Raw genomic sequence first — 24,608 nt, 5'->3', positions numbered from 1 at the left:
GCGGCCGAGGCGGAGCTCACACGGGAGGCAGCCAGTAGCCCCCCATCTTAATACTGCAGCCTCTGCGGGTGCAGTTGGGGAGACAGCCCTGCTGACATCTGGTTGCCTTTGCTGCTCACATGCCGGGGTAGCGGGAGCTTCCACCCCAGTCCCTTGTCACCGCCTGAACTCGCAACCCTCTGGGATTCGGTGCAGCCAGCCCTGGCCTCAGCAGCCCTGCCCGAGTGACTCGAGCTTAGCTTTGGCCGGTGGACGGCAGGGGAAGCGGGCTAACTTGCCATCGCGCCGCCGCCTGCGGGCGGCGCACGGGGTTCGCTGGCGAGGCGGTGGGGAAGCGCCTGCCCCGTGCAGCGGCCCACACGCGACCTTGGCCTCAGCCGTGCCCCGCGGCCTTGACACCCTGCGAGCCAAGTGGGGCGGGGCTGCCGGAGCAGGGCCTCTGGGAGGAGCGGGCCGCGGGGCGGGGCCTGGGCCTGGGCCGGCCGCGACCCTGACCGGGGCGTCAAGATGGCGCTGGCGGTGGGAATGCGCGTCCTGACGCGTGCCCTTCTTCGACCCTGTGCGTGACTCGCGGGGCGGGGTGGGTTCGGGGGCCGCGGCCGGCGGGTGGGCGAGGCTAACAGGCCTCGTGCTGTCGTTCGCAGGGGCCCGGGGCCTCCGCGCGGCCCCCGGGCGGACAGGGCCGGCGGCCGGCGGCGGGGACGGCGTGCGGTGCTTCAGGAGCCCGCGGGTGCTGGTGGAGCCGGACCCGGCGGCAGGTAAGCGCGCCCGGGGCCGCAGGCCCGGACCAGCGCTGGGCAGCCTCCCGCGGTTTCCCGCCGTGCAGCCGTGCAGCTTGGGGAGGGCGCGGTCTCGCGGTGCCGCGCAGTGCCCGGACTCTCGTCTCCGGCTCCCGGGAGCCTCTGGACGCCCACAGGCAAAGCCCGGTATTGAAGACCATACCTGTTGGATTCAAAGCTTAAGGGTCCTCAGTCCAGGTGGTTTAAGTGCGGTTTTAACCCAGTTTTTATCCATTCGTTTGAGAGAGCGTGCGCATGGGCGGGGGTGGGGGGTGGGCAGAGGGGGAGAGAGTCCCAAGCCGACTCCCCGCAGAGCTGGATCCCACGACTTCCAGACCATGACCTGAGCGAAACCAAGAGTCCTACGCTCAACCGATTGAGCCCCGCAGGCGCCCCTACCCCAATTCATTGTGAAGGTTCAAAGGTTTGGGTTTGTAAAGTTTGAGGGGTATGCCCCTTTATCTAAACTATTGGAAGTTGAAGGGCGCCTGGGGGGCTCAGTCAGTTAAGCGTCTGCCTTCAGCTCAGGTCATGATCCCAGCGTCCTGGGATCCAGCCCCACATCGGGCTCCCTGCTCAGCCAGGAGTCTGCTTCTCCCTCTCCCTCTGCCCCCAGCTTGTGCACTCTCTCTGTGTATCAAGTAAATAAAATCTAAGAAGAAAAAAAAAAAAAGGAAGTTGAAAATACTTGGAAGTATTTTGGAATAAATTTTTTTTTTCTTTTCCTTTTTTTAATACTCCAGCATGGCACAGAACTTAGAAGATATTTTACTAATTAAAGCCAGGAGCCACAGTGTGATCATTGCTAGCACCCCCCCTCCCCCCAGTTCCCATCAGAGCAGCTCTTAAAACTCTGCAAAGGGGACAGAAAAGGTGGAAAAAGAACTGTCAAAACAGAAACCTATGTTTCCTCTACCTGAGAGAGCTCCCGAGCTGAGGCATGAGAAGGTTTGTCATCAGAGATGGGCCGGCGTCCAGGTTTTAGGGCATGCTGTCTGGTGGCCTAGCTTTAGGTCTCAGCCTTTTGACAGAGGCCTCCTGCTGTGTGTGGGACGCCAGGTTGCAGCCTCAGCCTCCCTCCCTGCCCCAGACAGCTGAGTCAACCTGCCCCCGGTCAGGGATGGGGCTGTTTCCCCTGTGACATCAGGGTCACCCAAAGTCCTCTTCCTTAACTCATGTTCATCTTTGGCCTACTGACCTTTCCCTCAGTGCCCTCGATTCTGCTGGACCAGGCCTGTAAAAATCCAGTCAGCCTCGGGATGCCTGGTGCCTCCACAGGTTAAGCGCCCAACTCCTCGATTTCAGCACCGGTCGTGATCTCAGAGTCCTGGGATCGAGCCCCGACTCAGGCTCCACGCTGGGCTCCCTGCTGGGCATGGAGTCTCTCCCGCTGCCCCTCCCTGTTGGGCTTGTCCAGCAAACCCTGAGATGGCGAATGAAAAGATGACTCCAGATACCAAAGCAGGAGAAAGCAGAGGGCAAGGGGCCAGACACTGTAGTGGTGAAAGGACTCGGGCCAAGCTGTGTCTCCACTGTTACTGTGTTTTATCGATACACCACGTGCAAGAGCAAAACAAGAAGGAAGGCGTAGTTTTAACAATCAGGACGGTCATCTGCGGGGCAGCACGTGACAGGAGCCGCGGGGCTCGGGACGGCCGTGCACGGCAAGGAGTTCGTGCAGTATGTGATCACTGCAGGTGCCTGTGTTTGAAACCCTGACTCCCTGGATGAGAACCTTGAGCCACAGTAAGAATCCGCCCGCGTTCAGCCAGGAAACTTCGAAGGAGGCCCAGCGTTCCAGGCACTCCTCTGCTTTTCAGTTAGTCTCATCCAGGGAGGCACAGACAAGTCAGATTTTGCCTCTCTGGGTGCTTGAATCCCTACACCTCCTCGCCCCCCCAGCTCCCCACCCACGCACACTCCTGCACACTCTCAAAAAAAAAAATCCAGTCAGCCTCAGAAACTTGAGTCTGAACCAACTTCAGAAGCTTGCTTCTGGAAAACGTTTGTTGTGCACACAAACTGCCGCTAGCCAGTTAATAAGTACTTCTTTCTTGGAAATCAGAGGTCTCCAAAGAGCCCATTTGCCTTCAGGACTTAGTTGTCACCCCTAGAGAATTGTGTTGACCATCCGGAGATTTGTAAGGTCCTGACCAGAGAAATGTGAACGGGGGCATTTCTGCAGCCCTTGGGGTCTGTCCTCAGGCAGGCAGTGAGCACCCGTGGCCCCAGCCGCCCTGCCCCGGGCGCTGGCAGGACTCGTGAGCACATCAGGGAGAGTTGGAGAACCTCAGGCCGCCGATGTTTGTAGCCTCTGTCCTTAAACAAGCGTGAACCAGAGCACCCAAAGGGAGTTCCTCCTTGCACATCTGGTCTTAGAGTTTGCTCACTCACTCCTCAAGAAACGGAGGCCATTTCCTCATCCCCTGGGGACGGAGCACTTGCATCTGGGAGAAAAGGATCAATAAAACTTTGCGCACAAATGTTCACAGCAGCGTGATTCACAAGAGCCAAAAGGTGGAACCAACCCAGGTGTCCCCCAGCACGTGCATGGGTGCACAGAACGTGGTCCCCACACTGCAGCTCGGCTCAGCCTTGAGAACACGGGGCTCGGTGAAAGAAGCCACAGGAAAGGTCGCAGATTGGATGCTTCCTTTCATGTGAAATGTCCAGCGTAGACAAGTCCATAGAGATGGAAAGTAGACGATCGCTTGCCAGGGGCCGGAGAGGGGTGGTGACTGCTGATGGGCACAGGGCCCTCTTTTGGATAGACATGCTCTGCAACTAGATCATGGTGGTTGTGCGACACTGTGGGTACCTAACAGTCCCGAACTGTCCACTTTTAAATGGTGAATTTACGTCCAGCCAGGGTCTCACCTGCTCTGAAAACACAAGAACCGTGTCGCTGGCCGTGGCCGGGCTGAGGGTGCAGGCTGGCTGGGTGTGCTTTCCCCGGACTGGCTGTGAGCCCTCCCCTCTTCTTGTTCGCACTAGGGGTCGCTGTGGTGAAGATGAGGAACCCCCCAGTGAATAGCCTCAGCCTAGAGTTTCTGACCGAGCTACTCATCAGCCTGGAGAAACTGGAGAACGACAAGACCTTCCATGGCATCATCATCACGTCGGTGGGTACTCGTTAGCTCCCCGAGTTCAAAGTCCAAACTCCGGCGCCGTCTGCCTGTCACATGCGTGTCCCCCGATAGACGTGCCTCCATATTACAGAGACCAGTGAGAAGGTCTCAGTTCTGCCATTATCAAAGGCAGATGGTCCCAGCTTCTTGCAGACAAGGTTCGGAACACCCACTGGGCATGCACCTGCTTTCCTTAAACCCTTGGGTCGTCTTGGGTGTGGCCCAGTGTTGTCATAGCTCTGAGCTGTGTGGGGCTGTCGGGCGGGCCCGATGCACACGGCCAGTGGGTGCTGGGGGGCTGGGCTTTGCAGAGCAGAACCTCGCCCTGTGGAGAGGGTTCTTCAGTGCAGCTCCGAGGGTAGGATGCTCCTGGGTGTGGGTGCTTGTGACAGTTACCGCTGACCTGGCTGGACGGGTTGCAACTGCCTGGGAACTTTGTGCTCCAGATAATTTCTGAAAATGCTCCATTTAGGATGTTGTTTTGGAGCGTGACCTTTTCTCTCTTGTGCGCTGAAACCAAGAGAGCCGCAAGGATGAACTTCCATCCCTCAGCAACGAAGAAAAGGCCCCTCTGCCTCCCTGGCTTGCGAGTGGCGCCGTCAGCCTCCGTCCCTCGGAAGCCCACATTCTCCCCGGGTCTGCGTCATCTCCCCATAAACGGGCCTGCACTGTGGTCTTGGCTGAGTGCCTGCCGTGTCCAGAGCAGAGGCCTGCCCAGCGGGCCCGCAGCAGATGACGGTGGGCGGCGTGACGTTGGGGTGATGTGGGGACGCAGCACAGGGCCACAAACAGGGCTCACAGCACCAGCGGGGCATTCTCTCCCGGAGCTCCCTCTTTGCTTCCTCCACTCCGGAGGGTCCTGGCCCTCCTCTACTCCCGCCTCTTCCACCCCGTGTCTGTGTGTCCAAATGTCCCCCTCCTTAGAAGGAGGCCCTGCTCTCCTGTGATCTCCTGTTGATTACATCGGCAAAGACCCTGTTTCCAAAGACAGTCACATTCGTAGGTTCCGGCGGGGGGGAGGGGTAAAGGCGGGTCTGTGTCTTTTTCCAAGACACTGCTTGGCTCCCTCCAGACCTGTTGCTGAATCGCAGAAATTTCCCTCTTTCTAGTCGGTGCGGAGCACTTCCCCCGCTAGGATGACGGCGGTTTCTGTCACAGCGTTCTTTGCCTTTGCTTTCCTCAAGCGCTAGGACTGTGGGCAAGCCTCTGTGCGGACAGGCTGGGGGTGGGGTGCAGGGGGAGGGGTCCCCAGCGGGCGGGGAAGGATCAGGAAAAAGGCAGAAATGCTGGATATGCTCAGAGCAGGAGGAGCTCGGCCATCCCTGCCGCAGCTCAGGGGCGTCCATGAGAGGCAGCCGCACCTGTGTGGCCTTCCGAGGCCGCCGTGGGACACGGGCGGGGACACGAGAGGTCAGCCTCCAGGGGTGGCGCACGCGCAGCTACACGGGGGGCCCCGAGGAACCGCGTCCTGCACCCTGCACGCAACCTGCTCCTGTCGCTTGATAGAAGGATGTGGGGACGTCACCCATACTCCACACGTCCCCTCACTGCGCAGAGATATGCGGCTGTTGACCCTGGTTCGTGGGTAACAGGGCGTGCCAGCCCCCAGCATCCCAGCCCCGGGCACGCTCCGGCCACGGGAGTCTCATTCTCGTTTGCTTAGGGACATCGTGACACCACTCAGGAGCCCCACGTGTAGGCTTTTCCCATGACGGCCACTCGGTCACTCTACTGCCCCCCCACCCCCACCCCGGTCTGCCGTCTGGGCCAGCAGTTCTTGGCTGGAAAGCCATCCTCTGTCCCAGCTGTCGCTGCTTGCCTGTGTTCGCTTTCCTCTCCCCTCTGGTGGCTGTGTCACGACCTGGGGCATCTGCAGGACACACGCCTTCTCAGCCACTCCCCAGGGCAGGGGTCTGGCTTCTCGGCTCATCGCGGCCCCCTCCTTGCCTTGCTGTGTTCTGACAGCAGCACCTCCTGGCCTGGCCTGGCCGTCTGCAGCTGGCTTGACCTTGGGGCGAGAGCAGAACGTGTGCCCCGAAGCCCCAGCTCCGGCTCCCCATCGCCTCTGGAGCATCCCCCGGGACCTCTGGCTGGCCAGGGACGGACTCTGACAGGGCCCCTGGCTCCTTCGCCCCCCAGGACTGCCCCGGGATCTTCTCCGCCGGCCTGGACCTGACGGAGATGTGTGGGAGGGACCCCGAGCACTACGCGGAGTACTGGAAGGCGGTGCAGGAAATGTGGCTTCGGTTCTACCTGTCCAGCCTGGTGGTGATTGCTGCTATCAACGTGAGTGCCCCCGCGCCTCAGCCCAGCCCCACTGGCTCACTGCGGGGGGGGGGGGGGGGGGGGGCGGCAGACAGGGCCCTGCCCTCGGGAAGGGTGGGGGAGGCCCTCAGAGGTGCAGAGGTCAGTATGACCAGGTGACAAGGGTGGGGGCAGGGCCCAGGAAGAGGGCTGCATGGGGAGGGGGCACAAGGAGGGGGTCAGATTCACCCCTGGAAACCTTGCTTTGGCCTGGCCTGGGGAGGCAGGGTCTGCTAAGGCTCAGGAAGCCGTGTGCCTGACAACATGGCGGGGGCCCCCCAGTGAGGTGCCAGAGGGTCTGAACCAGGAGACAGGAGGCTGGCAAGAGTCACGGAGACTCCACAGGCCACCTCTGAGGCCGTGGGGTGTATGAGGTGAGGGCAGTGTGAGTCTGGGGTTCCTGGGACGTCCTGCTGGGGATGGAGATGGGTCCTGGGGGGCACTTCGGCTAACTACTTAGCGTTTTAGCATCCCGGCAAAAACTGAAAAGAAAGGCGGCTTGCGATCCCGTCAGAAGGGTTCCGGGCAGAGCCAAGCCCGAGTCCCCATTGTGCACACCCAGCCCAGCCAGTGTGGGTGCAGCACCATGGGGACGGGGAGGGGGCGCTCTTCCTTGGGACCTGGCTGTCTGGAATACAGTCAGGAACCGCCCCCCCCAGCCCGCCCACGGCAGCACGCAAAGCCATGTGCTGTCTCTTCCCCTGCAGGGCGTCAGCCCAGCCGGAGGCTGCCTGTTGTCCCTCACCTGTGACTACCGGGTCCTGGCGAACAACCCCAAGTACGCCATAGGGCTGAACGAGACCCTGCTGGGCATTGTCGCCCCCTTCTGGTAAGGCTGGGGGCTGCACCCCCACTCACCTCGCCCTGGCCCAAGCCCGTCCACCTGGGAGCCCCCAACAAGTGCATGTGTTCCAGGTTCAAAGACACGCTGGTGAACACAATCGGGCACCGCAGCGCGGAGCGCGCCCTGCAGCTGGGCTTGCTCTTCCCGCCGGCAGAGGCCCTCCGGGTGGGCGTGGTGGACCAGGTTGTGCCCGAAGACCAGGTGCAGAGCACGGCGCGGTCGGTGATGGCCCAGTGGCTGGACATTCCAGGTGAGGAGCATGGGGAGGGGCCAGGACCGGCAGCCAGGACCCCCCACAGCCTGATGCTCCTGGTGAGAGCACGGGGTTCTCCTGGGAGGGGGCTGTGTGCACATCAGGAATGTGCCGTTTGTAACAGCAGACTGACTTAGTCCTGGGGCCACTGCAACAAATTACCACATGGCGGGGGGAGGGGGAGGTATGGTCCTTAAAACCACAAAAATGCATTCTCTCCAAGTCTGCAGGCCAGGAGTCCAAAATCAAGGTTTGGGCAGAGCCGTGCTCTCCCCAGAGGCTCTAGGGGAGGTTCCTTCCTGCCTCATCCAGCCTCTGGCGGCTCCAGACGCTCCTTGGCCTGTAGATGCATCGCACCAGTCTGCTTTCCCTCCACGTGGCCTCCCTGCGTGTCTGTGTCTCCAGGTTCCCCTCTTCCTTTCTCTGGTCAGGGCACTCGTTGTTGGATTTGGGGCCCACCCTAAATCCAAGATGATCTCATCCTAACTTCATCCGCAGAAACCCTTTTCCAAATAAGGCCACATGCACAGATTCTAGGGCTGTGATTAGGTCCACTCCCAACCCACTGCACAGACTATTGTCTGTTTATAGAAATTGGGCTGGTTCTGATGGGAGACCAGCGATCAGCAGACTGTCTCTCAAGAGCCAGGGAGATGGTCGGCCTTGTGGGTCACTTGGTCTCAGCCACACAGTGGTGCTGGAGCACAAGGGCAGCCAGAGAGTTTGTGACCCAGTGAGCGTGTCGGTGCTGATACTTAAATTGCATATAATTTTCACGGGTCACAGAACGTCCTTTTTTCAACTCCATGACAGTGTAAAAACCATTCTTGGCTCCTAGGCCATGGGGGGGCCAGGTTCGCTGACCTAACTGTGCTGTGAACGAGTACTTAGTGATGTGGAAAGTACCCCCCGTAATATTGGGGAATGAGAGGGACGGGGTAATAGGCAGTTTTCACAGTGTCACCCTCTCTGCTTCTGGGTAGGCAGCGGGGAAGGGCTGGTTTTCATTTTGCTTGTTTACTTGTATGTCCTAAGTTTCCTACCAGAGTTTCTGCTGGAACTCTCTTGGAAAGGTTGGGAGTGATGCCACGGTGTCGGAATGGGTTTTCACACTCGAGCCCTTTTCTGTAGACCACGCCCGACAGCTGACCAAGACCCTGATGCGCAAGCCCACAGCTGACCGCCTGCTCACAGAGCGCGACGCGGACATCCAGAACTTTGTCCGCTTCATCTGCAAAGACTCCATCCAGAAGTCTCTGCATGCATACTTAGAAAAGCTCAAACAGAAGAAAGGCTAAGGACTGGGCCACCTCCATGGGGCTTGGAGCCGGATGCACCCCTCCGGGGGCCCTCTGATTCCGAGGGGTTTTAAACAAGCTATTTTCCAGTGTAAAAGTACTTGTAGCTCTTCATTTTGCTGATCTCCTTAGAAAGCCCTGTTCCCTGGAGCCAGTGTCCCAAGGGCCCACCGCCCCCCATGAGCACCTCTTCTGCTGGCAGGTGGGCCAGGCCGTACTGGACCTCAGTGAGAGCCGCCGCTGAGCGTCCCCTTTGCCAGAGCAGAAGTGGGAACAAAGTCCTGGTGTGGTCCCATCCCTAGCTACCCAGCTGCCTGACTGCTGGGGGCCAGTGACCCACACAGGACCCCCCCAGAGGAAAGCTCTTTGGCCACCACATCCGCCCACTGAGACAGAGGGAGAGCAATGGTCCAGAGACTGGGGCGGGGGCTTGGCAAGGGGCGCAGGAGGCAGTACTGGTGGGTCTGTGCTGCAGGAGCCCTGGTCTTACTTTGGAAAGATTACACCAGAAAACTCGTCCAGACTCTTGAAACAAAGGTTTTTCCTCCATACGGTTCAGGCCACTTCCCAGACCCAAGTGGAGTTGTTTCCAAAACCAGAAACCTCACTGGGCCCCTATACCCCAGTTCTGCACATTCCCAGTCCTCGGGTGACAGGCTTCCCCGGGACACAGGCTGCAGTTCTCCCTGACAAGCCCCTGCCCAGCCCAGGGCTCCTGAGGAGCCGACCCAGGGTGGCCCCATGGAAGGAGCTATGTATGTACATGGGGTGTGTGGGTCCCACCTGCCTGGGCTGTGTGAGGAGTCCAGCCTGCTCACCACTGAAGGGCTCCCCAGATGTCCCAAGGTGGCCCACGGACGGGGGGGGCGCTCCAGACTGCCTGCCCCCTGCATTGCTGGGCAGGACAGGACCCCTCATACACACAAGTGTCTGCGAGGTCTGCAGGACCCGAGAATCGGGGGGCAGGAGGGACATCAGGGACCGGGAGGTTGGCCTTGCGTGTCAACACCGAAGGTGTGTTTATCCCCAACTGCACTCAGCACGGGTTCTTGGAAGCATGTATAGTTTGCATAAAGAAAGAGACAAGCTTCCCCTAGCAAGCATGGGAGCAGCGTTCTGGAGCCAGCCTGGTCTGGAGGGCATCCGTCCTGAGCAGGGAGTGAATGGGCAGGCCGGGCCATCCCTGTCCCCTAGGGGGTGGGGACCCGGGACCCACTGGGCTGCAGGACCAAAGTTTGGGCCTCAGAGGGGTTGAGTCCTAAGAAAGGACACAGAGGCCTTGAAGCCGACCAGCGTGGTCCTGGCTGAGCGCTCGCTCGTGTTTATTGAGTGCAGCCGTGTGCCCAGCGCTCTGCAGGCTGCTCCTCACAACCCTATGAGGTAGGTAGAGTAGCCCATTTCACAGATGGGCAAACAGACTGGGTGGTCCTGTGATGTTTTGTAGCCGCTTGTCCAGCCGACCCTGCCCTGCGGCCTTGCTGGGGGCTAGCCAGCCCCCCAGAAGGAACCCTGTAGGGCTGTTCTCCTGGCCATGAGGGTTTTCAGTGCGACTTCAGGGTCACCTCCACAGGAAAATGGTCGCTGATGGCGAGGGCCTGGAGGGAGAGGAGGTGGAGCCTGAGCGGCCCGCTGGGCAGCCTGTACTCCCTCGGGCCCCACCTGGGAAAACGACCACCCCCCCACCCCTGCACCCCCACGCCGGCCAGGGATGGAGCCCACCGTGCAGCCTGCAGGTGGGCTGGGGCCCGGACTGGAGACCCCACGCGAGAAGAGACCAAGGGCATCTTCTGCCATCCCAGACGATCCTTTCAGCCAGAACCGAGCCGCTAAGGGCGCTGTGTTCAGAAGCGGGGCGCCCTGCCCCGCGCTCGCGCACTCGCCTGAGCCTGGTCCAGGCCGAACGCCTCCTGGAAGTTGTGCACGGCGGCAGAGTGGGGCTTGAGGTTCCTGCGTAGGTGGGCGCCGCACGCCACGATGCGGTCGTAGGCGCAGTCCGAGTTGCCCACGGTGGTGTCGGCGCTGTCGGGGATGAGCCACTTGAAGACCTCGCTGCTGCGCAGGCGGACGGAGGGCCAGTCGCGCTCCCGCACGTAGTTGCAGTCGGCGTTGAAGTCGCCCAGGAACAGCAAGTCCTGCGGGGGCCGCGGAGCCGGGGCTGAGCCCGCGCGCACCACACACCCACACACCCACACACCCACACACCCACACACCCACACCGCGCGGAGCCCGCGCGCAACACACACACACACACACACACACACCCCCGCATGCGCGAGCACCGCGCGAAGCCCCCCCCCCCCCCCCCCCCGGCCCGCGCCCCCGGCCCCCCGGGGCGGGGGCGGGGCTTACGTCCGTGCCCCACTTGTCGATCACGTCCAGGTACACGTCGTAGAGAGCGTCGATCTCCGCCACGGCCTGGTGCGGCGCCGCGTGCAGCGGGATGAGCACGAACTCCCCGGCAGCTGCGGGAGGCGCGGGTCAGAGGCGGGGCCGGGGGCGGCGGGGGCGAGGGGGTGGGGCCCGCGGGAGGGGGGGTGCCTCACCCGAGCGCGGGGCCGAGAACTTGACCACGAAAGGTTCACGGCTGAAAGCGTCCTCCGGGTCCGGGTACTGGTACGTGTCCACGACCGACACCGCGTCCTTCCTGAGGGAAGGAAGCGGGCGGGCGCGCTGAGCAGGCCCCATCCCGCCCCGCGCGCCCGAGCCCCGCGGCCCCGCCCCTCACCTATAGACGAACAGGTACATTTCCTTGTACTGGTCCCGACCCAGGGGCTCGCTGCTCACGAAGCTGTACTCGTGCCTGGACAAGCTGCGGAGACACCGGCCAGGCCCGGGGTCAAGGCACGGGACCAAGCCCCGCGATCCGGGCCTGGATTCCGAACGCTGGGCCCTGTCCCACGCCCCCTCCCCGCACCTGTTGATCTGCTCCATGAGCGCGGACACGGCGCTCAGGTCCGGGTCTCGAACCTCCTGCACCAGCGAGATGTCATAGCCAGCCAAGATCTGGGGGAGGGGCCGGCAGGTGCGGGGTCACGCGCGCGGCGGATTCACCCGGGAAGCCCAGCTGCGGCCCCGCCCCCGGTCCCCGGCCTTACTTGCGCAATGACGCCGCCGCAGGCCGGGTCCAACACTTTACTGTCGCCAAAGCTCTGGATGTTGAAGGCGCCGATGCGCAGCGCCGCGGCTCCGGCGGCCCCCAGGACCCATAGCGCGGCCAGCAGGACCCGGGGCCCACCCATGGCGCAGAGCGGGCGGGCTGGGAATGACAGACACGCTCCTGAGCGCGGACCTGGCGTCAGACACAGCGAGCCACCCCTCTCCGTCCCAGCCCCAGGGGCCGGGCAGGGACCTTTGATTGGGAGGTCCAAGGCGCATCCTTCCCTGTGTCTCCTCGTCTCCCCAATGGTGCACTAGGCTTACCGTGGCCATTCTACTCCTTGGGGAAACTGAGGCCCAAATAGAGGGACCCCATCCCCATCCAGGCCCCTGGTCAGCCCAGTCCCCGGACTCACCTGGGATGTGGATGGGGCGGTATCTGAGGCTCAGGACTGAGGTTGGAGATCCAGGCTGGGGGTGTGTCTGTGGCACAAGACCGGCTCCCCGAGTTTGGCCACAGCAGCTGTGGCGCCAGGGCCCAGGAGGGTATTTGAGGCCCTTGTCCAGGGAGGGGCTGGACTGCTCCGGCCCCACCCCCTCTGCGGAGATGGACGCTGGAACTGCTGGTTCCGGTTCCCAGGGAGAGCCCTGGGGGCAAGGTGGCAGGGGCATCCACCCTGAGCTTGCTCCCGCACCAAGACCATCAAAACCAGGGCTCCTATGACCCTGCCAGCCCCCCCAAAACTGTGTCAGGACTGGACGAAAGGGTCAGCCACCCAAGGTCCGGCCTTGTTCTTGTCCTCACACCCCCACCCTCCCAAACTAGGTCATCCAGAATCTCCCTCCGTCAGGGGTGCCCCCTGAGAAAAGGCAGGCTGTGCATTCAGTAAAGATCTTCCCAGCAGCTCTCCCGCTGCTGCTCCGTTGTCCCCTCCCAGCCTGGGTGCCCTGCCCTCCCCCCTCCCCCCTCCCCGGACAGCCCCAGGGTTGGAGGCCGTGAAGCAGCGCCCCCTCCCACCCGCCTCCGTGGGGCTGGGGAAGCTGGGGTCACGACTCCAACTGGCAGGGCAGGGCGGCAGCAGCAAGCTGCCTGTCCACATGCCAGGGACGCCCACACACCGCCACGGTGCCGCCAGCCTGAGCGGGAGGCGCACGAGTCTGCAAGGGAGCCGGGCAGGGGCTGGGGGGCCCCTGGGCAGGAGGCGGTGCGGGGGGCGGGCGGGCAGGCAGGGGGCCGCCACAGGGGAACCTGCCGGGGCAGTGGCATCACAAGTAGTGGGTTTTCATGTTTTATTGTAAAGCAACAAAAAACTATTTACACTCGCACACCCCCTCTGAACACCTGCATTCTGTGTTCCCTCTTCTGTGGGTCCTCGCCCCTGCCCAGCCCTGCCCCGGGAGCCTGCGGGCAGCCAGGCTAGACGATGACCGTCTGCACCTCGAGCTGGCCCTCCGGTGAGGCGATGACCAGCTCGCCTGCGTGCTCCAGGATTTCAATGTCCTCCGATGAAACCATGGTCACAGTGGCCTGCTCGGCGCCGTTTGCGCCCGCACGGGCCGTGAGTACGGTGCCCTCGCTGATGGCCGAGGCCAGCGTCATGGCCACCTGCTCTGTCAGGCTCTCTGGCGTAGCGATGGTGATGGTGTCGGCCGAGGCCGCCTCTGGGCCCAGCCCCGCATCCTGGTCCACGGTCACGTTCTGCACGATGATCTGGTGCCCGGCGCCGGCCTGGTGCACGATCTGCTGCACCACCTTCATGATGCGGCTGTCCACCTGTGGGCGGCTCGCGGCTCAGCCGGCAGCTGCGGGGAGGGCACCAGGCCGCCCCTCCGCCCCCCAGCCCTCCTCCGGCCCCTCACCTCCGTCTGGGGGCCCTCAATGATCTCTGCGGCTTCGCTAGTCTCCGCGTCATCCGCAGTGGCCTGGGCGGGGGTCAGAGGTCAGCCTGGCCGCTCCGAGGCCCGCCCCGCCCCAGCGGCCCCGCACCCACCTCGATGATGTACTCCTGGGTGTCGGCCACGACGGACGAGAACTCCACCAGCACGGTGTGCGGGTCCTCGGTGAGTACGGTGGCGGCTGCCGCAGGACTCTCCTCGGACACCAGCAACTCCTCCACCTCCAGCAGGCAGCCCCCTGTGGGCGGGGCTCAATCAGCGGGGCGACTTCCCGGCCCTCCACCGCCCCCCTCCCCGGCTGCCCGTGGCCCTGACCTTTGGTGCGCAGGTGCCGGTTGAGCGTGCCGTGCTCCGCGAAGCCGCGGCCGCACCTGTAACACTTGAAGGGCTTCTCACCCGTGTGGTGCCGCACGTGCCGCACCAGGGAGCCCTTCTCCCGGAAGCCTCGGCTGCAAAACGGGCACACGTGCGGCTTCTCCTCCAGGTGTGTCCGGAAGTGCACCTGCTGGGCATTCTGTGGGGCCCCACCATCAGCGTCCACCTGGCCTCAGCCACGGCTCAGCCCGCACTCTCTTGCCCCCCGCGGGCCAAGGGAAAGGGCCCAGGGGCCAGGCAGGAGGGGTGAAGGCCCTCGTGGTCAGGAGAGACTAGGGGCTGGGGGAGGGCAGCGGCTGGGAGGCAGGGAACATGGCGTGGATCTGGCCTGGGGCAGGGGAGCCGGTGGATTGGGGGGCGGGGGTCAGATGGCAGGGTCCAGGGCCTGAGGGCCCACCTTGGTCTTGTAGCACTTGCCACACTCGGGACACGGGTAGGGCCGCTCATCGGAGTGGACACGCCGATGGCCGCGGACGTGGGCGATGGTCTTGTAGAGCTTCCCGCAGTCTCCACAGCGGAAGCGGCGCTCGTGCACGTGCACCTCCTGATGCTTCTTGAGCAGGTAGGCCTTGGGGAAGGCCTTGCCGCACTGCACGCATGTGAACGGCCTTGGCCCTGGGGCCGCACACGAGGTCAGGCCGGGTCCACCCCTCGAGGGCCCCCTGCCTGCTGCCCACCCAGGGACCAACCTAGCCGCCCACCGCACACCCAAGGCCCATCCCGGCCTTCTGCTGCCCAGTGCCCCACCCCCCACCCTCCCCCGCCACCCACCTGCATGGCCCCTTTTGTGGGCCTCCAGGGTGGCCACTGTCGGGAAGGTCTCACTGCACTGAGGGCACGGGTGGGTCCTGGGCACAGCGGAGGCCCCACTGGCCACCTGCTGGGGGGGGAGGGGCACAGCACGCCTCCAGCACCTACTGCAGGCTGGACCCCAGCAGTCCCAAGAACAGACCCGTGGCACCCCCCACCCCGCAAGCTCCATCGTGAGCCCTGAGAAGGCAGTAAACAGGGAGCACAGTAGGGAGGATGGCTGCCAGGCTGGGGTGGTGCCCTTGTAGCCAAGGTCCAGCCCCCCTCGAAGGAGCACGCCGCAGCGCAGGCACCTACTGTCTCCACGGGTTCCACCTCCAGCAGTGGCAGCTCTGGGGGACCGTCTCCCAGGGTCTGGGGACTGGGTGCGGCAGGAGGGGCTGGCTCCAGGGCCCCCTCCTCGCCGGTGACACGCTCAAGGACAATGCCGGAGTTCTGCATGGCTTGGTGTAGCAGGTTCTCACGGCCACCCTCGCTGGAACAGGGAAGCTCCTCGGGGTCCGGGGGCTGTGGGCAGGCAGAGGGAGGGAAGCTGGCCAGGCAGCCTGGCACACGGCACCCACTTGTACCCACTGCACAGGGCAGGCCCCACGGGGCCTGGGGAGGCACCGTGCACATCCAGAGGAATGCTTCGGGGAACCCCATAGCCCACTCTCCCCGCCCTCACTCTCCCCCTCCCCCCCAGCTCCCCGTCCCTCGCCACCCCGTGGCGTGCCACTGGCATCCCACCTCCCCTGCCACCAGACTGAGCACCAGGAAGGCGGACCAGGTCAGTCCTACTCCCACTGGAGCCAGTGACCAGAACAGAGCCTGGCACTGGGCAGACAGAGGCCACTCCCCCCGGCCGGCCCGCACCTCTGGGGCCAGGGTTTTCATGCCCAGGGGAAGCTCTTGCATCTGGACGTGGACTTCGTGGATGACAGTGCCCTTGGCATCTGTCACCAGGTGAATCACGGGTGAGGTCTCCATAGGTTCGCCCGTCACCGATGAAGATGGGACCGTCCCCACAGTGGAGGTGCCAGACCCTTTAAGGCAGAACGAAGAGAATCCTTGAAGAAACCCGCCCAACCAGGGTGGCCCCCAGGCCAGGGCCAGGGCCTGGGCAGGGAGCCCCCACCTCGCTGACCTGCAGGCGCGTCTTCTTTGCCAACAACCACATCCTTGCTCATGCTGAAGCGGATTTTTTCTGTGCACGGGGTGAGAGACTTCAGGTGTCGGGTCAGCGCACCCGACTCCCGGAAGCTCTTCCCACACTTGGCACACTTGTAGGGACGCTCATCTGTGGAGAGAACAGAGTCGGCCCCGGGCAGGGCCAGCAGCCTGAGGCCCCGGGGAAGGCAGGCCCGGAGCCACAGCGTCACGGCCAGCCAGAGGCCGGGGCCCCAGCAGGGCCCGTGGCAGTGCGCTGGGCGGCCCCCGTCCCCGCCTGGCTCACCTGTGTGCCGCCGGTGATGCCGGATGAGCGAACCCTTGGTCCGGAAGGAGGCCCCACACAGCTTGCACTCGTGGTCCTTGCGGCTGCTGTGGGTGACCATGTGGGCCTTGAGGATGCTGCCCTGGGGGAGGGGACGAGTGGGGCTCAGGCGCCTCCCGGGGCAGGAGGGGGAGGAGGCCCGGCCCCAGCAGCCGCTCGGCCCCCCGCGCAGGGCCGGCCCGCGCGCGGCCCCAGGGCTCACCGTCTTGAAGGTTTTGTGGCACAGCACGCACACGTAGCGGCCGTGCTCGTTGACCAGCAGCTTGACCTGAGCCTGCTCGCCCTCCCCGCTGAGCCCAGGGCCCTGACGGCTGGGGCTGCCTGGGGCTTCTGCCATCTCGCCGTCCCCCGGCTCTGCCTCAGCAGCCACAATGACCTCTTTGATGTGTCCGCCGCCTGAGGAGAGAGGGGTCAGCCGCGCCTCGGATCCCTAGCGGGGAGCACTGCAAGGGGGGCAGGGAGGGGGCAGCGGAGCTGTCCCAACCACCTACGGCCCCGGTGCCTGGCACCTGCTCCACGAGGGGGAGGTACCTCCTCTGAGTCTGCAAAGCTGCCCGGAGGAGCTCCAAGACCCCAGAACGTTCCCAGTGGGGAGACCCAGCATGAGCACCAGTGCCCCCTCCTAAGCCAAGGAGCACAGGACTAGATGTGGGCAGGGGTCCTGCCACCTCGAGGGACAAGCGAGGGCCAGCACGGAGATGGGGGGTGGACATCTGCCCTGCTCACGGCACCGGCTCCCCTGACAGGTAAGGCGGCTGCCTCTGGGGATCCCTTGCTGTGTCTCGAGGCAGGGAGGCTGGGGACGCATCTGGGAGCATGAATGAGTGCTCCCGAGACACCTGGGACTGCCTGAGGAAGGAGGCCGGGCTTTAGCACCTCTCACGTGTGATGAAGAGATCTGACAACGTGCAAAGCTAAGCTGTAAATACACATCACGATTTCTGCTCCTAAATATGACGTGTGGGGAACAGTTGTAAAGCCACCTCTTAGGAACCATCTCAATCAGACGGGCAGAGTGTTTTGACAAGCCATTCTCCCAAACAAGGGAAGCACCGTGACTCAGAAATAATTAAGGGCATCTCTAGCCTCTGCCCTGGCTCACGTGCCTGATGATCTATCTTTCCTCCGCCCCAGAAGCCAACTTCCAAAAGGACGGGGACTTCTGCCAAGCAAGAACTTGAGATAGAGTGTGGCGTGACAGAGAGCGGACGGAGGGGTCAAGGAAGGAGAAACATGGCTGCCCTGAGTCCAGAGATGAAATGCAAGTCTGTTTGCAGTGAAGAGGCAGGAGGGCCTGGTACGGGTACCCCCTACACAGCCCCCGCCCTCTGAGGCCCCTGGCCCGGCAAGAAATAAGATGCTCCAGTCCTAGGATACCAGCAACTGGCAGTTTAGAACTCTAGCCAACCTGGACCAATAAGCAGCTAACACCAAGAGGACATTTGGGGCACCCAAAGGGGCAAGAGAGACAGGAGGTGCCGGAGAGGAGCTCCCGGAGCTCAGGGCGGAGCTGCTGAGCAGCAGGTATGGGCCGGCTGGAGGCTGCGGTGCTGGGAAGGGGCCTGGCTGGCCAGGGGTCTGGAACCTGTGGGTGCCGGCCGAGCCCAGGGAACTTGTTTTCCCATATGACACCACTCACCCCAGAAACCAAACTCCATGCCAGGGCCATAGCGCAGCCCCACCTCCCCCATGACAACATTCCTGTCCCGGAGTGGCACAGGCCAATGTCCCCGTCCACAGGAATGTCAGACAGCATGGAGATGGGGACAGGTGTCCTGCTACCTCCCTGAGGTGGGACCTTGGCAGAAAGGCCTGCTCTGACATTCCCCTCCCTGAGGTCTCCATCTCTCTTCCTGTCCCGGCTGGTTCCCAGCACTTCATAAGGCCAAGTTCTACCTGTTGCCCAAGCCCGTATCCTGTCAGGCCGCCCACTCTCGCACCTGCCAAGACTCCTGCCCAGCAGACCGCCAGGTAACAACCATGGCCTTCCCAACTTGGCAGCAGGCCCCGCCCAGCCTCCCTCCTGCGGGGCACACACCCAGCTGCTGGCGGCCCTTTGAAGGTTCCCCCTTCCCAATCCAGACCTGTTGACACCCCTCCCCTACATCAGTAGAGCACTTTGACTTAAAAGGAGCCATCAAAGAGGTTGACTTGGCTCTGTATGCTCATAAAAGCCAGGTGAGAATCAGGGCAGGAGTCGCCACCCCCACATGGGAGGGGACAGCAAGCTCAGACAGCAGGTCAGGACAGAGCTGGAGTGGCAAGTGCATCCCATGCATACCCCAACCTGACCCATCAGAGCCGACCGTGGGGTAAGGAGCAGGAACCGGGGGTGGTAGAAAAACAGTGAAGATTGCAGAAGGACCAGGGAAAAAACTGCAGAAGCAACCAGAGGAAACAGCCAGCTCTTGACTACGCACAAAGTGAGGACTCTGAGTGCAAGCGGCATGCTTCCCCTTTCCTGGCAGGGCAGGGCCTGGTGCCTGGTGCTCAGCCCTGAGGGCCTTAGCCCTCCTCAGGCAGGCCTTGCTCTCAGGAGAGCAGAGACACAGGCAACAAGGGTCCCTAGCCTCTGGTACTGACCACTAACAGCTGATAGGTCAGCAACAGCTGTGCTGAGAGCCACACGTGGACAGCCACGGTGGGACCATGCTGGCTTACCGACGAGGTCAGATGCGTGGCTGATGTCTGCCGTTAAAGCAGCTGCCTCCACCACGATATGGGCCACAGTGATGGGCTCCTCCGGGCCTGCCGCCGCTGGCACCACCTGCCAGGGGACAGAGAGGACTCATCTGCGGGGCTCCGGGGCTCCCTTGGCTTGGAGAGGACAGGCTTGGGTTTATGTTCATGCAGGAAGGCTGTGGTGAGGCCTCTCATCCCCCCCCCACCCCCCCCGCAACATCTCTCCTGTCCCTGCTCTGAGCCTGACTCCTGCCTGGTCCCTCCATCCCAGGCCTAAGGGATCAGCCCCATCACTCAAATGCCTCTGGCCACCATGGGCTGAATGCAGAGCCCCAAGAACCTATGTGGAGGGCTCCAGAAGGAAGTGGCCAGCGGCCCAGGCCTGCGGCTCAGCTGGCTGTGCAAGGATGAAGGTCGGCACACCCACCAGCCCCAGCCAGGGTATCAAGGGAAAGAGCCCCAGGTATGTGGGACCGGGGGTCTTCCTGGAGGAAAGGGCACCACTGGGAGAGGCCAGACAAGGGCACAGGGTCAGAATGAGGCAGCTGTGAGCCCTGTGACTTCTGGGCCACTCTGTGATGACCTGAGGCAGCTGACATCTCTCAGAATCTCCTTTCCCACCTCCATACAATGAGGATGACGGGAATGCCACCCTGAGAGGGTACTGTGGGCCCTAATGAGACCATGCGTGTAGCCAAGCATGTGTGCAACACCACAAAGTTGGCCATTTTTATGACAAGGTGGCAGGACCCCCAGAGCCACCGTTGTGGAATCCAGAGGAACTGTGTGTACAGGGCAGGAGACAAGCCCTGAGCCAGGACAGGCCCTGAGGTTCCAAGAAAGGAGGGACCTCAACTGCACGGCCCGGCCAGAGGCCACTGAGAAGGCTGGACCACCCTGAGCACCGCCAAGCTCTTGGGGGCCGGGCCCAGACCCTCCCTCGTGCATGAGCAGACACCGGCCTCCCGCCCAGCCCCCGAGCCACAGGGAACCCGCCGCACCCACCCCCTCCAGCCGTCAGGGGGCAACGCACACATGCACAGGTACGTGCGGGGGGGGGGGGGGGGGCGCCCACCTCCTGGGCCAGCAGCGCGCCAGCGGCACGGGCGGCAGGCAGGGCCTCCTGGGGGGCCCGCTGGCACACTTTCTGGAGCTTGTGCTGAACAAAGTCTTCCAAGGCAGTGAACTCCGCTTGGCAGCGGCCACATCTGTGCACATCGTCCTCATCTGCAAGAGCCTGTGGTCAGTGGGGCTCGGGAGGGCCTCCAGGCCTGGGTGCCGTCAGAAGCAGAGGCAGCTTCCCCAGCCCTCCCAGAGGGGCTGAGAACACCCATGGAGGACTAGGGTGCCAGCCCCCTTCCTCTGGAGATCTGCAAAAGGGGCACCCACCCCAGGCAGAGCAGCATCCAGCAAGTGGTGGCCCCAACCATACAGTTAGTTGTGTCCAAAACCCCCACTTCAGAGATGAGGGGACAGAGACCCAGCGAGCAACTAGGAGGTGGAGGGATTCGCCCACACCAGTCTGGGGACAGTGGAGGACCAGGGATTAAGACTTCTGGGCTATCCATGTGCCCTTCGGCACCTCAGTGACCATGTCTGGGTCCATTTGCTCATCATAAAATGGGCCAATGCAGTGCGTGTACGGTGCAGTGGGGATCAGTGGGCTAATGTCCACGGGGCTCTGGCTGAGAGGCCAGCCCTCGGCAAAGACAGAAGAGGCAGGACACCCTGACCCATAACCCTTTTTCCTCACTGACTTGCTGCTTTGCTGTTTCTGAACAGGCAGGAGCTCCCTGTTCTCCTGAAGACACTCAGGGTTGAACTTCCCACAGGGGCTCCACACCCCAGGAACATCACACCGAGCCCCTCACCATCTAGGCTGACCAGCCAGTGCCTGCCCCAGGTCCTGCAGAAGACACTTCCCACTCACTGAGTTTCTACTGGGTGCCAGGCACCTCCCTGGGGATGTCACCAAATCCAGCCAGCACCCTGGGGAAATAAGGATGACTATTCTCATTCCAGAAAAATGACTTGAGATTCAAGGCCACCCAGTTGGTGAGTGTTAGAACCAGAACCTGAAGCTGAGGGTCTACTCCAGATGACCTGCCACTTGCACAAAGGGATGGGAGGATGTCCCTTGTGCTTCCATAAAAGTCCACCAGTTCCCAGTGCCTCACTTGCAGCCCCACATCAAGGTCAAACCCAGGCCTGGCACAGAGAAGGAGCCCGGTCAACGTCTTCTGAATTAATGAGCAAACGAAAGCCTAAACCACAGCCATGACTGACCCACAGAAGACCACAGTCCCCTCCAGATGGCTCACAGTCACAAGCCAAGCACTGAGGTGTCCACCACCCTCTTAACCTTCCCACCTCGCTGGCCAAGTCTGACTCAATGCTGCCGATGAAGGGACATGCCCCGCCCACACAACACCGACAGGGCAAGGGGCGAGCCCAGCAGGGCACAGCAACCTCCAAAGAGATCCCTCTCCAGGTTGGCACTGCCCCTAATGGTCCTGCCCTTCCCCAGCTGGAATAAGAAGGAGCAAGAAAAAAAACGTACTGAGAATATGAGCTCTGTGGAGAGAGGGACTACCACCCCAGTAGCACCAGCCAGCCCCCTCCTCTCAAGCCAACCTGGAGAGCTGAGGATAAAGACCCTCCTTCTGTCTGAAAAGCTATCCGTGCACCTGTGAGCCAGCCCTGGGTGTGCACTGCTCTCAGCGGGTCACCACGTACTCTACCTTCCTTGTCACCACCACTGGAAGGCTGCAGAGCCCAGCAGTTAGGGGACCTGGCTGAGGAGTCACACAATCCAGTCCTTGCTACTTACTAGCTGGGTGACCTGATCACTTTGACATCTTTGAACCTCAATTTCCCTCATCCACAAAATGGGAATAACAACAGTAAGAGCCTCCAGGGTTGGTTTTAGGATGAAAATGCCAAGGCGGGGTAAGTGCCTAACACATTACTAGCAGCGACAACATCCTCCCCATTTTGTAAGGGGAAAGGGAGGCTCACCTGCCCAGGATCAACTAGCCAGAAAGCGGCAGGTCTGAGATGAAGCTCGCAGGCTGGCTGCAGGGAGCACCGGCTCACCACCACTGGGCTCTGCTGTCTCCCCAAGGGCCAGCCCGGAGCCCTGGAGCCCCGAGGCCCCGCCTCCCCCCCCCCCCCCCGCAGCCTCCAGCTCCACCCCAGCCAGGGCTCTAGAGGCCCGTCAGGTGCAGTGGGAGGGGGCCCAAAGGAGAGCAGGGCCGTGCCCAGACAGGCGAAGACGGGCCGGACCGCGGGCCTGAGGGGCAAGGCTGGCCGTGGAGGCGGTGGCAAAGGTCTATACGGGCAGCCCCTGAGGCTTGACCACCTGTGAGTGTCCGTGAGTGGGCACCGAGGCCCACGGGGTGATGGGCGCCCCGTAGGAGAGGCCCGAGGGTCTGAGGAAGCCGGCGGGGGGGGGGGCTCGTGGAGGGCTACACAGGACCCCCTTGGGGACCCGGGAGGGCCGCAAGGAACCAGGGTCTGGGACGGTCTGTCGCGTCCACAGCTCAGGCCATCGGGGCTGCCTCCAGCCAGGACTGAGCCGTCCCCACCCCGGCCGCGCCCGACCCCGTCAGGCCCTGTTACCTTCCTCGCTAAAGGGCGCCGGGAGGCCTAGGAAGCCACCAGGGGCCAAGGCCGCCGCCGCCGCCGCCGCCGCCGCGACCCCGCCCTCGCCCGCCTCCCGCCCGGCTTCGGCCCGGGCTTCTGCCGTATGCGCGGCCGTCACCCGCACTGCCATCGCGCCCTCCATGTCGCAACGCGCCGCAGGAAGATGGCGGATTTACGACCGTGTCGTCATAACAACGGGCCGCGCTGAAGGGAGCCAGAGAGAACGACGAGAGGAGGACGACGAGGCGGGGCCAGGTTCGTTTGACAGACAGGCGGCGGGGCGGAGTCTGAGAGGAGGGGCCTGGAACCGCAGAGGCGGGGCCAGACTCCCGGAGAGAAGGCACGGGGCGGGGCTGCTCGGGGGCGTGGGACGGCGGAGCGGACAGACAGGCGGAGGGGCGGGGTCAGAGGCGCGCCCTCAGGGCGGGGCTTGGTGCGGCAGGGTCTTGGCCACGCCGGAGGGGAGGGCTGGCTTCCCCGAGCGGCGTCGGGCGGGACAGAGTCGCCGGATGGTTGAGGCTGGCGGGCGGCTCGCTGGGCACGGCCCCGGCTCCAAGTAGTGTGGTGCTTACCGCCGTGGCCCCACCGCCTCGGGTCAGAACCTCCCTTGCTGGTTGCCGGGTCCCAAGGAAGACCCCGAATTGGGGTTGGCTCTCGGGTAGCTTCACTACCCCTTTTACACTAATGCATATCTTTTAGATTGTAATAAATAACGTAAGAGTCACCACTAGTGACATTTAGCGCATTCACAGTGTTGTAGGAGCATCACCACCATCTAGTTCCAGAACCTTGTCCGGAAAGGAAAGGAAACCTGTCCCCTTAGCAGTCACTCCCGTTCTCCCCTACTTCCAGCCTCTGGCAACCAGTTTCTGTCTGTGTGGTTTGCCTTTTCTGCACATTCTCATATAAGTGGAATTACATACGTGGGCTTTCCTTTGGCTTGTTTTGCTTAGCATAATGTTTTCCAGATCCATCTATGTTGTAGCATGTTGTAGCATGTTGTAGCATGTGACCATACTTCATTTCTTTTTATAGCTGAATAATATTCCATTATCTGGATAGACCACAATTGATTTATCCATCGCGTTTGGGTTGTTTCCACCTTTTCTACTTATTATGAATAATGCTGCCACGAACACATGCAAATTCCTTTTATTCTTTCTAAGACAGTATTGAGTTAGCTCTTTGAAGCTGAGCACTGTACAGGATTCTTTCATGTAAGGTATCAATCATACCCATTTTGAAGATGAAGAAACTGGGGCACAAACTGATAGGATGCTTGCCTGAGGGCAGACTGGAGACTCAAAGTCGGTCCAGAGCCATGGGCTGGAAACCCACAGGGTGTGCTCTCCCGGCTCAGTTATTTTTTGTGATCCAGCCCGGCGCTGGATGCCAGAGATTCAGATGAATCAGAACGGGTTTCCTCCAGGAAGGCTAATCTCCAGGGAAGACCAGGTGGAGACACAAGGGCCCGGGCAGAGAGTGGGCAGTTCTGCCCTGGGAAGGACACCAAGCAGAGACTGTCTTCCTGCCGGGGCTGCCCAGCTGGGGCCCCGAGGACCCTTGGCCTGGCAGCAGCAGCGATGTATGAAGCTCAGGTCAGATCACTGGAGGTTGGGCTGGGGCAACGATGAGGCTGCTTCCTGCAGGAGGCTTGCTCCCCATTGCAGGAGTTTAAGCAGATGGAGTGACATCGTTTCAAAAGGATCTCTCTGACTATGGTGCAGAGAAAGGACCACAGAAGCAGGGAGATCCCAGATGGTCTCTGAGAGGGACTAACAGGAGGAAGAACAGGTGGGGGCATGTGGAGGGGGCTCTGGGAAGGGAGGACCAGGACGACACTTCACTTAAGGTTGTGCTGAGGAGTAATGGGAAGCCAGCGTCAGAGAGATAGAGGAAGCCCCCAGGAGAATGGGGTAGGGAAGGGTCTCAAAGGCAGAGAGGACAGCCTGAGTGTGGGTGAACATGAGGAGAAGGAGCCGGCCCAGAGGAGACCGAGAGCCTGCCCTGTGTGCTCCAGAGCC

At 62.3% G+C, this 24,608-nt stretch overlaps 3 protein-coding genes across 4 annotated transcripts; 1 reads left to right on the top strand and 2 right to left on the bottom strand.

The window, feature by feature from the left end:
• The first annotated feature begins 452 nt into the window (after positions 1 to 452).
• ECI1 (enoyl-CoA delta isomerase 1) lies at positions 453 to 8,703 on the top strand. The gene is made up of 7 exons (XM_035021997.1): positions 453 to 559; positions 645 to 758; positions 3,774 to 3,901; positions 6,047 to 6,193; positions 6,919 to 7,040; positions 7,127 to 7,305; positions 8,440 to 8,703. Exons 1-7 carry the CDS (start codon positions 508 to 510, stop codon positions 8,604 to 8,606), a joined length of 909 nt encoding a protein of 302 aa, XP_034877888.1. The 5' UTR covers positions 453 to 507; the 3' UTR covers positions 8,607 to 8,703.
• A 1,253-nt stretch (positions 8,704 to 9,956) lies between these two features.
• Positions 9,957 to 12,504, bottom strand: DNASE1L2 (deoxyribonuclease 1 like 2). Its single transcript, XM_035022420.1, has 8 exons — positions 12,119 to 12,504; positions 11,702 to 11,862; positions 11,521 to 11,609; positions 11,332 to 11,415; positions 11,150 to 11,250; positions 10,956 to 11,068; positions 10,487 to 10,738; positions 9,957 to 10,201 (listed from the first exon to the last, which is right to left on the bottom strand). Exons 1-8 carry the CDS (start codon positions 12,372 to 12,374, stop codon positions 10,148 to 10,150), a joined length of 1,110 nt encoding a protein of 369 aa, XP_034878311.1. The 5' UTR covers positions 12,375 to 12,504; the 3' UTR covers positions 9,957 to 10,147.
• Positions 12,505 to 12,978: 474 nt separating this feature from the next.
• Positions 12,979 to 22,742, bottom strand: E4F1 (E4F transcription factor 1). Of its 2 annotated transcripts, none has more exons than XM_035021988.1 (14): positions 22,561 to 22,742; positions 20,015 to 20,166; positions 18,919 to 19,024; positions 16,460 to 16,653; positions 16,219 to 16,339; positions 15,910 to 16,062; positions 15,639 to 15,808; positions 15,081 to 15,290; positions 14,745 to 14,853; positions 14,371 to 14,588; positions 13,914 to 14,112; positions 13,694 to 13,836; positions 13,563 to 13,625; positions 12,979 to 13,476 (listed from the first exon to the last, which is right to left on the bottom strand). In XM_035021988.1, the coding sequence occupies exons 1-14, from the start codon at positions 22,724 to 22,726 to the stop codon at positions 13,120 to 13,122; spliced, it is 2,361 nt and encodes a 786-aa protein (XP_034877879.1). In that variant the 5' UTR covers positions 22,727 to 22,742; the 3' UTR covers positions 12,979 to 13,119. The 2 variants fall into 2 exon arrangements, with proteins under 2 accessions (XP_034877879.1, XP_034877880.1); XM_035021989.1 differs by having other exon boundaries at positions 14,745 to 14,850.
• Positions 22,743 to 24,608: the final 1,866 nt, after the last annotated feature.

Source organism: Mirounga leonina, unplaced genomic scaffold (genome assembly GCF_011800145.1).
Source record: "Mirounga leonina isolate KUSES-001 unplaced genomic scaffold, KU_Mleo_1.0 Mir_175, whole genome shotgun sequence".
NCBI lineage: Eukaryota > Metazoa > Chordata > Mammalia > Carnivora > Phocidae > Mirounga > Mirounga leonina.
Note: the sequence above shows the minus strand (reverse complement) of the source record. Positions and strands in the feature narration are given on the sequence as shown.

Excerpts from the sequence above, each read along its gene's own strand:
- E4F1 (XM_035021988.1), bottom strand. The coding sequence starts at position 22,726 with ATGGAGGGCGCGATGGCAGTGCGGGTGACGGCCGCGCATACGGCAGAA. Across the intron at positions 14,589-14,744 it reads CCACAAAAGGGGCCATGCAG|GGCCAAGGCCGTTCACATGC; the intron begins GTGGGTGGCGGG and ends GTGCGGCCCCAG. Across the intron at positions 13,837-13,913 it reads CCGGCACCTGCGCACCAAAG|GGGGCTGCCTGCTGGAGGTG; the intron begins GTCAGGGCCACG and ends CCCCGCCCACAG.
- DNASE1L2 (XM_035022420.1), bottom strand. The coding sequence starts at position 12,374 with ATGCCCCTGCCACCTTGCCCCCAGGGCTCTCCCTGGGAACCGGAACCA. Across the intron at positions 11,863-12,118 it reads CCGCCCCATCCACATCCCAG|CCCGCCCGCTCTGCGCCATG; the intron begins GTGAGTCCGGGG and ends TGTCATTCCCAG. Across the intron at positions 11,416-11,520 it reads CTCATGGAGCAGATCAACAG|CTTGTCCAGGCACGAGTACA; the intron begins GTGCGGGGAGGG and ends GTGTCTCCGCAG.
- ECI1 (XM_035021997.1), top strand. The coding sequence starts at position 508 with ATGGCGCTGGCGGTGGGAATGCGCGTCCTGACGCGTGCCCTTCTTCGA. Across the intron at positions 560-644 it reads GCGTGCCCTTCTTCGACCCT|GGGCCCGGGGCCTCCGCGCG; the intron begins GTGCGTGACTCG and ends TGTCGTTCGCAG. Across the intron at positions 3,902-6,046 it reads ATGGCATCATCATCACGTCG|GACTGCCCCGGGATCTTCTC; the intron begins GTGGGTACTCGT and ends TTCGCCCCCCAG.